General features: G+C 36.9%; 1 protein-coding gene and 1 pseudogene across 6 annotated transcripts in view; one reads left to right on the top strand and one right to left on the bottom strand.

The window, feature by feature from the left end:
• The first annotated feature begins 87 nt into the window (after positions 1 to 87).
• The window catches only part of NUP98 (nucleoporin 98 and 96 precursor), an 84,594-nt gene continuing 71,267 nt past the window's right edge, over positions 88 to 13,414 (top strand). For 4 of the 6 annotated variants that reach the window (XM_016157963.2, XM_016157965.2, XM_016157961.2 and 1 more), the window contains exons 1-2: positions 88 to 248; positions 11,812 to 11,913. In XM_016157963.2, the coding sequence (XP_016013449.1) occupies positions 11,838 to 11,913 (76 nt within the window). In that variant the 5' untranslated portion in view covers positions 88 to 248; positions 11,812 to 11,837. Of the gene's footprint in view, positions 249 to 4,884; positions 9,831 to 11,811; positions 11,914 to 13,414 lie in introns of those variants that run through there. The other 2 variants (XM_016157964.2, XM_016157960.2) reach the window with 2 other exon arrangements.
• Positions 4,842 to 4,960, bottom strand: LOC118603228 (annotated as a pseudogene).

The raw sequence follows: 13,414 nt of genomic DNA, 5'->3' as shown, positions 1-13,414 counted from the left end.
GAGTGGCGGCGGCATCTGCCAATGCGCAGGCAGCGAGGGCGGAGCGCCCGGAGCGAGCCTCTGACGGCGGGCGGCGTGTGACGCAGTCGGGCCCACTGCGCGCTGCGCCCGAAGCGGCGGTCGGTATCGGCGGCGGCGGCGGCGGCGGCGGCGACGGTTTCGTGGTGGCCGCGCGCTGCTCTGAGCGGCTGGTGGCGGTCGGGCCTAGCCCCTCACTTCTGACATTTCCCCTCCCCCACCGCACCGCGGTAAGTCGGGAGCCGGGGCGGTGGCCCCGGGGCCAACAGGCTCCTCCTCCCCTCAGGGCGGGCGGTGCGCGGGGCGTCCCAGGGCGTCCCAGGCCCTCCACGCCGAAGTCTCGCGCCCCGGCGCGCACCTTCTGCCCTGACGGAGGGGGCGGGGCCCTGCGGCCCCGAGGCCAGGCTCTTTGGAAGCTGGGAGGGAATCGCTATCAGTGGGGACTGGGATCCGGGTGAGGGGTCTCCTGTCGCAGCTTACGCACAGGGAGCGTCCATCTACCCGGTTGTACTCATTCATTTGCCCGGCGGTGATTAGGTGGGCCGGTCCTTTGCGGTGGCAGCGCCTTTAAACCCTTAATGGATTCCCAGTACTTCCTTGACTCTCGTGTGGGATGGGCTTTATTTGCCTTGGCCTCTCCTACAGGGAAAATTCGCTACCCCAGGGTTAGGGTGGATGGGTCGGGAGTTTGTTAGCTTTTTAAGACATATCCGAGAATTAAGGTCGGTTTAGTAGAGTAAAAGATGATTTTCTGATCTCCCACTTGTTCCTGGTAAAGCTAGAAGAGGGGAATGATGGGGTTTCTGGATAGCCATAAGGATTTCAGAAATTAAGCTAATCTTCCTACCTACATCACGTGCAAGTTTTATAGATGGAGAAACCGAGGCCCAGAGAGGGGACAGAAATAGCCAATGCCAGGTCTGACTCAGTCTGGAAATCTGTGTGCTACATCACCCTTTCTGGGTGTTCCAGCCTTTCATTATTGAGGATTCCCTTTGTGAGGGGGCCAGGAGTCTTCGGTAGTTGGAAGCAGATATAGTCTTTAATAGCCTTTTGGATTTAGTTGCTACCAGCTCTGTTCGGCAGACGCTTTATTAGTGGTACCCTTATCTAGACCATGACAACTAAACTTGAAAGTTGGTTAAAGAATGTCAGTAATGTTATATATTGGAAAACAAGTCGGCAAAACAAAATCGTTGGCTAGTTTCCTGTTCCAAATGTAAAATTTTTTATTTGTGTCAACTGCTGGGGACGCAGAAGAAAGTCCAGTTAGTGGCCCACAGCAGTACTGAACAGAAAGCAAGAAATACAGATGAAACTTAGAAAGGTAGGCAGCAGTCATTTGTATTTCTTGTACCTTGGAACTCATGATTTCTTTCTGGTGCACAATTCAAAGTTTTGTAATAGAAGATGAGAAAATTAAAACTATTTTGAAAGAAGAAACTAAGTGGAGGAAAGAAAAGAACAGTAAGAATTCCCTGTTACAGTCTTATAAATTCAGAAAGAAACAAACACTTGTTAACTGGGTGAGAGATGGTATATTTATTTGGTGGAAGAAGTCAGGCTGTTTTAAAAACAACCAGAAGTTGGACAAGATGGAGGTACTGGGAAATACTTTGATAGAATTAAGTTTTGATGAAATTGAATTAGTTGCCTCTTTGATGTGTTTATATCAGTCAGAGGTCACTTTGCTCTTGTTTAGATGACAAAGCAAAAACTGAAAAATAGTATATAAGAGCAGAAGAGAACTGTGGTCTAAATACGAAGACATGAACAGGATATATTTTCTGTGACATTTACTCAGTTCAGGCATCACTTTTTGAAAAGCCTTTCCTGGCATTCTCTCCCCTGCAAACTTTCATAACACTTATTTGATACTTCTATTTATAGCACAAATAATTTTGTGTTTTAACTGTTTGTCTTTTTGTTAGACTGTGGTAAAATATTTTGTCTTTCTATTCAGGTCATTTGGCACATTGTAGGCCCTCGGTAAATGTGTTTGCTTGAATGAATAAACAAATATGGAGGAGTTAAACTTAAAAATAATCTATAAGGTGGTTGGGTATTTGTGTGCTCCTGAAATATGGGGCCCAGATAAGAGAACCTATACCATTCATATGTTACGTGGTACTTTGATAACTGACTTTATTCATGTACACTAGCTCATACACTAGCTCTTACATAGCGAAGAACAAATAGAACTTTTAGGGAGCCAATTTCACAGCTTATAAAAAAAATGGATTATTTTATTGTGACATTTTTTATGGCGGCAATTAACCAAGGTAGTAAGGGGTAGTAGTATTGACATTTAATTTCTAATACATAGCACATCTGTAATTATGAAATCTGTTGAAGGTTAGAGTATTTCGAGATTTAACAATAGATATTAGAGGCAGGGTATGTAAACACCATTTCTTGAGAATTTGGTGCAGTCTTTGTGTGTGGAATTGAACCTCAGTACCATAAACCCTTATTTAGCATCATCAATAAGTTCTTGGAAGTACAGCGAAACAATATGAGGAAACCAATTTTATGACAGGCTAATTGACATAAACGAGTTCCTATGGCATCTCATCGTTATAAAAAAAACCACATTGAGCGAAATGACATTGGAGGACCTGCTATATTTGACGTAGTATGTCTCTATAGCTAGGTTTCTCAGCTTGGACACTATGGACATTTTGGCCTAGGTAATTCTTTATTGTGGGGGAGCTGTCTTATTTATTGTTGGATGTTCAGCAGCATTCCTGGGCCCTACGTAGAGATACCTGCAATACCCCTGTCACCAAGTTGTAACAATCCAAAATATCTCTAGACATTGTCAAATGTCTTCTGGGCAAAATTGTCACTGATTGAGATCACTTCTCTAGAGAAAACATTGCCAATATTTTAGTAAAATCATACTTGTATGTAGCCAGACGTATGCTTTTAAAGTTAGCTAATAAGTTGCGTTATGTTAAACTTGTCCTTGAAAAACCTTTATATTGACGAACCTCTGGTGTTGCGAAGCTGAAAGGTTAAGAGTCCTAGACTCATTTTCTCTAGTTTCTTGTTTCATTTCTGTGGTAGCCTCCCATTCTCTAGTATAAGGAAAATAAAGGTCTTATTTGAAAGAGGATAGACCATTGGGTAAATAAAGCAAAAGAGCTTGTAGTTGAACCAATGTAATTAAATGCGTGATGCTGTGTGGTTCCATTATATTTTCATTTCACTGATACACTTGATGCCACATAAATATCCACTGATGGGAGGATTTGACCCACTGTATTGACACTGAGAATTTAATAAATACTGAGAATTATTTGCCTTATTGGAGAACTTGTACTTAATTCAGTTTGATGTGGAACAATTGGAAATTTTCAGTAGAGGACTACAAATTATTTCTTTAAAATACAGCTCTAATTAGCTAAGTCTGATACTAAGAGTTAGTTTATGCTGGGAGGAGTAGTAGAGTAGAAGATGGGAAACTAGAGTCAGGCAAATTAATTAGAAGGAGCCTATAGCAATAGTCTAGGATAGCTGTCCCCAAATGTGAGGTCTCTGGACCCCTCTATGCTTTTAAAAATTGTTGGAGACTTCAAACAGTTTTTATTTAGGTAGGTTATACATACTGGTATTTACTGTACAGAAATTAAAATAATTTCATTTTAAAACATTTTAAAAGATTTCGAAAGTTAATCTGTTAACAAATAATTTTATGAAAAATTGAAAAAGTTTTGTTAATGACAAGGGCGGCGTTGTCTTCCTTTTTTGCAGATCTCTTTAATGTCTGACTTAACAGAAGACCACTGGATTTGCAGATCTTTTGCATTCAGATGGTTAATGTGTTGTTTTGGTTGAAGTATGTGAACAAAATCCACCCTCATACAGATATGTAGTTGGAAAGGGAAGGTCGATATGTTTGTTTTTTACAGTTTGGATATCTTTAATAATCAAATGGAGTTTTTTAATAGCCTTTTCAAATAATTGTAGGTATTTATTGACACTGCGCTCAAACCTTTTTAAAGGTTTGTTGCAATGTGGAATCTGAAACTATATCATTGAACTTAAGGTACTCTGTTACATTAAAATTCATTTGTCCTTGCACTTTGAGCTAATATTTATTCAGCATGATTTTATGATATCATACATTGGTCGTTTAGAAATTATTGGTTCACTAAGTTATACAACTCTTCCAAATGTTAACAAATTTAATTGTACAGTTGTTAATATTTCCTCCACTCATCTCATTAGATGAGTCTGTTTTAAGAGTTGGGAAGCTGACAAGCTCATAGTGGGGGACACAAGCTTTCAAAATTCTAATTTTCACTTCAAATCTGAATAACCATAGTTTGTCATTTATTCTTTGAAGTAAAAATGGTGTTGCTTGAAAAAATTTACTGGTTCAGCTTTCTACTCAAAAAGTAACCATACAAATGTTTACCTTGAGATAACCCTTGTATTTCAATATGCACACTTTTGAGTACTTTCCATTTTATTCCAAAGAATAATCAGAATATTAAAAAGACGTGTACTGAAATGTTGAGAAGTGATAAATCAATACTTTTTAGTGCTTCATCAAGGACATTCAAGTCAAAGATTTTGTTGTACTGTAAGTGAGTGGCAGTAAAAAATTCAGTGACTGTTAGTACAGTTTGGGGTCATTGTCTTGATTCATGGTCAGGTTATAGCAGTTTTATATACCATTGATTTTTGCACCTCAGTGCAGAGGTCAGCACAGTAAAATAAGGCAAATAATGAAAAATAGTTTTGACCTCATGGACTTCTTGAAAAGAGGTCTTGGGTACTTTTACTTTTAAAATTTTTATTATTATTATTTTTAAAGCCTATAGCACCTAGTATTCTTTGGTAGTCTCCCATCCAAGTACTAACCAGGCCCAACCCTGCTTAGCTTCTGAGATTAGATGGGATCCGGCGTGTTCAGGGTGGCATGGCCGTAGACTTGGGTACTTTTAGAGACCTTTGAACCACACTATGAGAAACACTGATCTAGGATAATGATTTTTCACACTAGAGCATAAGCCCCTAAGCTTCTTTGAAAGGTCTCCACTGTACCCACCTTTCTTTACTTCAGCCAAGGTTGCCTTTGCTGATGTCTTTTTTATATATTAGGTTCCATAGCTAAAAATATTTGAAAACCACTGATCAAGGGGAAAGAATTGAAACCTGAAAAAAAAATCGAGTGCCTGAATTAGGACTATCCGTTCACATAGGGAACAGTTTGTCCTCCATGAATATGTGTTGCAGTCACTCATCACTTCATACCTTTGTTTAGCCTTGCTTCCTTGTGCTTCTGTGAGACAAGATTACTGTTACCTGCACACCTAACTCTTCTTGCCTGTAATAAGCTTCTTAAGAAATAGGCAAATTGGTTTGTAAATAAAGATGAGTAGTAGGGAATGAGGCTAGAGATGTGAGATGAGTGGAAGAGAACAGATAATCAGAGTGACCTGAGTATATTGTGTTGTTTCTGTTGTTTGCAGTGGTGCTTTGTGGTTGTGTTAAATGGTCAATAGATGACATTGAAGTATTGGGAAACATGTTATGTATGAAGTTCTAGTTACGCATTGATCAGTCATGGTTTAAAGTGAAGATAAAGTATACTTTTCTAATTTAAAATATTGTAAAGTATTGGTTGAAAACAAAAACCCCTGTTTGAGGAGCTCTAGTTTGAGACAACTTTGTTCTGACAGTCCTTTGTTGGAGGCCTTATAATGTCTATTGTTCATATGCAGAAATTGAGGTCTAAGAAGTTGAGTATCATGACTTAACTACAATTATACAGTAGCAAGTGGCTACTTTTTTACTTTTTATTTTGAATTAATTTTTGATTTACAGAGAATTGCAGACATAAGTGGCAGAGATTTAAATACAGATTTGTCTCACTCCAAAGCTGTTGTACTCTTTTCACTACTTCTGATTTTAAAATGACAGTTATGTTAAAGGGATGAAAAAAAAATACTACTCAACTATGTAAGGTAGGAGCTGTATTAGATACTATGGGTTATTTTTAGTTAATTTACACCCTAATGGGAGAAATTGGGCAAAATCAAGATGCTGTTTACCAGAGCAGCAAGCAGCTCATACGCTCAAGGTGTAGGTATAACAACAAATATATTGCATAACTAACAGCTAGGAGGCATTAGTATATGTAAGGAGTGGAAGGGGAGGGGAAAGGGAAGTGTTTCTATAAGAGTCTAAAGGGTCTAATCTGGGGAAGTCTTATGAAACAGGTGTGGCTTGAGCAGCAATTTTGAGAAAGAGGACATAGTTTTTACAGAAAAAAAGTTAATGTTCTAACAAATGAAAATGACTTGATTTCTGAGGCTCAGTCATTGGAAAGGTACTGTAAAACAAGAGGATAACAGATTTGCTGGAATGTGATATTAGGTGATTAAGAATAAACTAATCTTCTTCCTGGAGTTTTGTCTAACTCTCTCAACCTTCCTCTCTTATCCAAAGCAAAAATCAATATTTTTCCATTCAGTGTAACTATGGATGATAATTTCTGCCTTTTCTAGTATTTTTGTGAAGATTAGATGAGAGAATATATGAAAAAATAATTTTTAAATTAGTACATTCATCTAACAAATACTTGTTTTTGCTCTTTACTGAGTTTGATACAAAGGAACTCAGTGAAGTGGAAAGGGAAAATTACAGGCATACCTCATTTTATTCCACTTTGCTTTTATTTATTGCACTTTACAGAGATAATACATTCTCCGCTCCCCCCCCCACCCCCAAATTGAAGGCAAGACCTTCTACTAGTGAAAATATTGTTACTCACTTTATTGTGATACTTGCCTTACTGTGGTGATCTGGACCCAAACCTGCAATGCAATATATCCAAGGTGTGCCTGTACTTCCCATTTGTGTAACTTTCTGTTGTCAGAGAGCAGCAAGCTTGCTTAGTCATTCATGTTGTGTTTAAAGTTGGCAGTTGCTTGGTTATTACCATGTATCTGTCCACCACTTTTCTGGAAGGAAACTAAGTTTTGTCATTGTGCATAGAGTTCACAAAGCTCACAAAAGTCGATGTAAAAACCAGGACATCAGTTTATTGAATGAACTCTAGTTGGAACAGTGTGGGAATACTGGACTACTGATGTTATTAAGGCTACCTCTTTCTTGTGTGTGGTATTCTGGATTATTAATTAGAAAATTGAGCATAGAGAACAGTAAATTTAAGAGCATCATCTCTTCTGTAAAGGACTATTTCATTTTTATCCTTTTTAAATATGTCTTACACACAAAAAAAAAATTGCAAGGAGTGTAAGTCACCCATAAAGGAAGTGGTTAATCTTTACAAGGAACCTCATCTAGGCTGTGGGTATACCTTATAAATCATTAGTCCATAAGACAGATTATCTGTCTGGTAACTACAACTCCCATGTTTGCCAGACACATATCTCTTTCCCCTGATAGTGTTGGGTCAATACTGCCAAATTTTGGGTGTGTAGTCTCATTTATAGTGAATGCAAAATCATTTCCCTTTAGTTGTCAGTGTTCTTTCTCTAGGACAGCTCTAGGCTTTAGCTAGACTCTAGGAGCATAGCTTCTGGAGTCAGTACAGTCATGTGTCACTTAACAGGAATGTGGTCTGGGAAATGTGTCATTAGGCAATTTCTTTGTGCTAACATCATAGAGTGTACTTATACAAACCTAGGTAGTAGAGCTACTATGACACACGCAGGCCATGCAGTACACTTATGGACCACTGTCAAATAGGCAGTCCCTCATTGACTGAACCGTTATGCAGTGCATGACTGTAATAGCTTTGTGATCTGGGGCAGGTTCTTCTTCTGCCTCAATTTCACCATTTGTAAAATAGGGATAAAAATACCTTATGGGATTCTTGGGAAGTTTACATGCTTAGAATAGTGCCTGGGACATGGTAAGAACTCAAATGTTAGCTAGTATGATTTATTCCAGGAATGTGTGATATGCCTTTAAACGCAAATGAATTTAAAAGTTTAATACATTCCAATCTCTACCTAGGATTATTTCTTTCTCTTTTTCGAATGGATTTTCTACATTTTTTAAAATGGAAAAATAATGCAAATGACCGCACCCTATTAATCTTTTGTTATTGTTAATAGAGGGAATATTAACAGAAAAGTTTGGGTCCTCTGAATCTTCTGCCCTATGTTTCATTTACTTTCCTCTCTCCAGGGACACCACTTTCATGTACTTTTTTAGCCTTCCTCTTTACTTTTACTAAGTAACATGTATTGTCTTTTTTATTTTGCATAAAGAATCTGCCAAATATATCTTTTCACAACTGCTTTTTTCCTTTTTTAAAAAGATTTTTATTAAAATAGAGCTAACATACAATATTATATTAGTTTCAGGTGTATACCATAGTTATTCAACATTTATTTACCTAAAAAAGTGATCTCCATGATAAGTTCAGCAACTAATTGACACTGTACAAAGCTATCACAATATGCTTTTTTTCATTAAACAACTTTTATTTGAAATAACTCTCAAAGTTTAACTGTTCAAATGTTCTGGTGGTGCCATATTTTTGATACTATATCCTGGGTACATACTTAGCAGAATGCTCTGATTCACTACTTTAATTGGGTAATTTAAGGTTAGTGGCATCACCACATAATAAACTAAGTACACTTATTTTACGATTACTATATGAGGGAAACTGGGCTTGGTATTCAGGTATTAGGCCAGATAGGATAGGTATACAAATACCTATTCTTACTTGTGTTACCTTACTTGGGATCTTTCCCTTTCTTCTCTTTCTGGTCTCTTGAGGCCCAGTTTACATTCTAAATCCCCCAAAATTTTTCCTCACATTTTCAGTTCATTTTATGACTTAATTTTGACTTCCTTATTATGCTTCCTGGCACTTACGTGCTCTTCAAGTTTTTAAAGTATGGGTCCTTTCTCTGATTACATCAGAAGTTACAAACCCAAAGCCCGTTGTTACTAGGCAGCTGATGGAAGTGAGTGATACTGGGTGAGTATTGTGGCACATTGGAGAGTACAAGGCTCTGACCTAAGGGTGCAGTTGCTGCTAAGCTTTAGACTGTTATTGCCATGAAGTAATTAAAGTCTAGTTTACTTATCATCAGATTTATCATGAAAAGCCAAAAACTTATTTTAAATGTTATCAATTAATTAAAGATAATATATACATGAACATTTCTCCATACATGTATATATATGCATGTGTACAATACACCCTGTATAAGATACATGTAAACAAATTGTAAGGTGCTATGGAAACCCAGAGTAATGACAAATTGCTGGAGGGAGTTGGGCTTCCCCTTATGGAAGAATGAATTAGTAGGTCATTTGACAGGGTCAAAGGTAGAGTGGGTGCATTTTTCATTGCATAGTCAGGAAAACGATTTGTTCAGAGAGCAAAGGGTTAAATGTATTAGCCATTTCTTAATTTCTAGCAGTAATAAAAATCATGAGGTTATTTCTAAAATCTTGATTTGCTTTCATGGTGATAATTTTTTAAAGTACACTTAGAATTCTAGTATTGTGAGGGTTGAGACTAAGCCAGGCTTATCCTTGCCAGAACCAAAAAGATAGGCTGAGCTTGAGTGAGATGCTTTTCTTCCAGGAGTCCAAATTAGATTTGGTCCCTGCATTGTCCCTTGTTCTTGGGTCTGGAACAGGTGAATTTTTGTAGTACTACACATGTTCTTGCTTTTGTTTAGTGTATTCCTTCCTAGGATTTAGAGTGTTAATGGATGTCAGAAGAGAGATTAAACTGGAGCACTTCTTGAACCTTGAGAAGCTTGCTAAACATCTGATCCTGTTTTCTCATCTGTAAAATACAGGTGATGATCCATAATATCCTTTTAAGGATGTTGAGATAATATATAAGAGCTTATAAACTATGAGGTGTTTCTCAGAGTATTACTAAAAATCCCTTCATGAAATATATGTGTGATGCTAGGTTTTTATGTTAGGATAAGATTATTAAAAATCAAATTCTGATTGTTAGGAGCTATGAATTTGGTCTGTCAAACCTAGTGCCCACTGAAACTCAAATTAACACTCAAACCATCTATAAATAAAGACCAGTTTCACAGAGAAAAATTATATTGCTCAGATTTTGAATCCTGACCTGTCTGCTACATAGATGTCAGACTTACATGAACAGATTGCTGTTTATGGGGGTGAAAAGAAGTGGATCACAAATTTAGCATGATAACTGTACTACAACTCATAGTTTTTGCCTTACTGATGATGAGTCAAAAATCTTAGCAGATACAGGAAAGTGAATCTAGCAGGGGATGTGACTCAAGAGAGCAGATGAGAGAGATTGCAATTAAAATGAGTTAGTCCAGACATCTAATCCCTAGTACAACTGTCAATTCAGAATGAACTCTTGAAAAGCAAATATGTAAATAGACCCATAGAGGTCTAGACTTCTGCTAAGTACCTCCAAGAGTATTTCTCATGGAAAATAGAGTCACTAGTTAGTATGATAAAGGCTCAGTTTGTCACTTTGTGACACCCGATAAATTGGGAAGGCAAGAAACTTAAGGCAGATCTCATTATTGAAAGAGAAATGATAATTACATGACATACAGCCTTTAGTTTCAAGGGAAAGCATTAGAATCACTGGAGGAGCCTTTCAAAAATAAACTTGTGTACATCCCAACCGTGACATTTTGGTTGCATATTTCTAAAATGGGACCTTGGGCTGTTGTATTTTGAAAAGCTTGCCAGCTAATTCTGACATGGCCCTCTTGAACTACAGGTTTCAGTGAGTTCTGTTTAATTTAAGGAGTTATTAAATGTCTAGAAGTTCAGATAAAGAACTGAGTGTTGGGATTCCCCCCCCCCCCCAGGAGAGTTTAAGGGACAGAATGTTAATTTCTGTAAAAGCATTAGGTATTAAGGACAGCTTCATCTTTTCCAACATTGCACAAAATGTTTCAGGTGTTAGATAGCTTAGAAGTGCTAATGGGGAGCACCTCAAAATATATTTAATTCTATTATGTGAATGAGGCATGATTTAACTAGGGAAAAAAACTCCATTATATGTATATAATAGAAAAATCATAGTACCAGTCACAAAATCCAAATAAGCATGATTGGCAGTTTTCTGAGTTTTTATATTAAAAGCAGTTTGCTCATTATTTTTTTATCTGCCAGCAGTTAGGGGGTAGCAGATATCTTAAGTTTAAGGAAAATTTATGGAAGGGAAAAGCTTTTACTTTTGAGTAAAGTACGTTTAACTTGTTTTTATCCAAATTGAGGGGAAAAAAACCCAAACTTCACTTTTGTTCTTATTGGGACATTTTAATGCAATTCATTAAGTGACTGGGTATATAGTTTAGATACTGGAGGGGAATATCCAGTATGAGGATGGGGGGTTTTCACCAAAGGTATTCTATAATGTTTCCAGAAGTAATAGAAGATAGAGTGTTAGGAAGCCATAAAGAATAAAGTCTTAAGAAGTAATCTCAAAGAGAGTGTCAGGGCACCAGAATCCCTGGGATTTGAAAATGGGAGAGGCATGTCAAAATCCAGGATAGTGGACCTGAAATCTTTATTGAGAAGGGGCTTATGTTTAAAAAAGGTCAAAAAAATATTGTTTTAAAGGGATGGTTCTTGGTGGAATCTGAAGTTTTTAACATGACATTTAATGGTTCTTATTCAGCTCAATTTTACAAGGTGTGTTTTATCGTACAGAGGATGTTAAATGAGTAAACATTATGCTGTAGTTTGAACAGGTGTAGACTGATATGTTTTATGAAACAGTTACATTGTATTCTTTGAAAAGTGACAATTTTTTCTTCTTTTCAGCTTTCTGAAGCAAAGACATTTTGAAGATGTTTAATAAGTCATTTGCAACACCCTTTGGGGGTAGCACAGGCGGCTTTGGCACAACTTCAACTTTTGGGCAGAGTAAGTTTTAAAACAAGCAGAGAGGAATCTTAAGCTATTCTTACTAAGAACAAATCTACTCTGATATCCTTAGATGGGAATTTCATTTATACTTTGGTCTTTATAACAAAATCTTTTTGAAAAATGACCAGGATAAGATCTTGTAAAAATTTTCTAAGAAAATAGAAGTAAGTTCTGAGTTTTCATGGCTTACTGATCATCAGTAGAAGGTACTTAACATATTTTTATTAATTGGTTCTTTTAGCAGAAAGTTATAATTGGTTAACAGATTTTCAGACCAGGAAATAACTTTTTTAATATTGAAGTCTAATGCAGTTATTGAATAACTACTTGAGATTTGCTCTGTGAAAAAGATATGACATTCAGAAGTAGAACTGTTAAAATTTCAGTCCCTAATCCCCACCAGCCTTCCTGAGATTCACTTCCCCTCCCATGTATTGTACATAACACTAGTTACTTACAGCAACTCTTATTTGCTCATTTTTAAACTTTTGTTAAAAATTTTTGTATGTTTCGAAGTAACATTGGTTAATAATGTATAACATAATATAGTATACAACAGGTATACAACACAATTTGATGTCTATATACTGTAGCATGCTCACCACCAAAAGTCTAGTTTCTGTCACTATACATTTGATTCCCTTTACCTTAGTCCTCCACCTATACTCCCTTCCCCTTTGATATCTATCAGTCTGCTGTTTGAGTGTTTTTGGTTTGTTCATTTTTTTGTTTGTTTTATATTCCACATGAGTGAAACCATATGGTTTTTGTCCTTTTTTTTTAACATAATATCCCCCAAGCTTCATTTATATTGTCGCAAATGGCAGTATTTCATTTTTTATGACTGAGTAGTATTCCAGTGTCTGTCTGTCTCCCCCCTGCCGCATACACACACACATATATATATGCACCACATCTTTATCCATTCATCCATTCGTGGATACTTAGGTTGATTCTATATCTTGGCTATTATAAATAATGCTGCAGTGAACATAGGGGTGCATATATCTTTTTGAATTAGTGTTTTTATGTTCTTAAGATAAAGACCCAGAAAAATAATTGCTGGATTGTATGATAGTTTTAGTCTTAATTTTTTTGAGGACCCTCCATATTGTTTTCCATAATGACTATACCAGTTTACAATCCCACCAACAGTGTATGAGACTTCCCTTAAATTTACACAAAAGTAGAAAAATTGGTATACTGAACTGTCATGTACTTATCTCCCAGCTTTAGCAATCAGCATTTTCCCAGTTTTGTTTTTATCCTCTTTTTGTTTTGAGGGGGTTGGGGGTGGGGAGGAGATGAGCATCAGAACAGAGTATTAATGCAAATCCCAGAAACTTCCTCTAACTGATGAAAATTTTTAAAAAGCGTAACTACCAAATTATACCTAATAAAAATAACAATAGAGAAAAATTTTCAGGTGTCTCATGACCTCTTCTTAAAGTGCTCTACATCTGGGTCCTTGGTTTTAAACCAGAAGTGTCCATAAGCA

The sequence above is a fragment of the Rousettus aegyptiacus genome, unplaced genomic scaffold, assembly GCF_014176215.1.
Source record: "Rousettus aegyptiacus isolate mRouAeg1 unplaced genomic scaffold, mRouAeg1.p scaffold_m13_p_5, whole genome shotgun sequence".
NCBI classification, from domain to species: Eukaryota; Metazoa; Chordata; class Mammalia; order Chiroptera; family Pteropodidae; genus Rousettus; species Rousettus aegyptiacus.
Note: the sequence above shows the minus strand (reverse complement) of the source record. Positions and strands in the feature narration are given on the sequence as shown.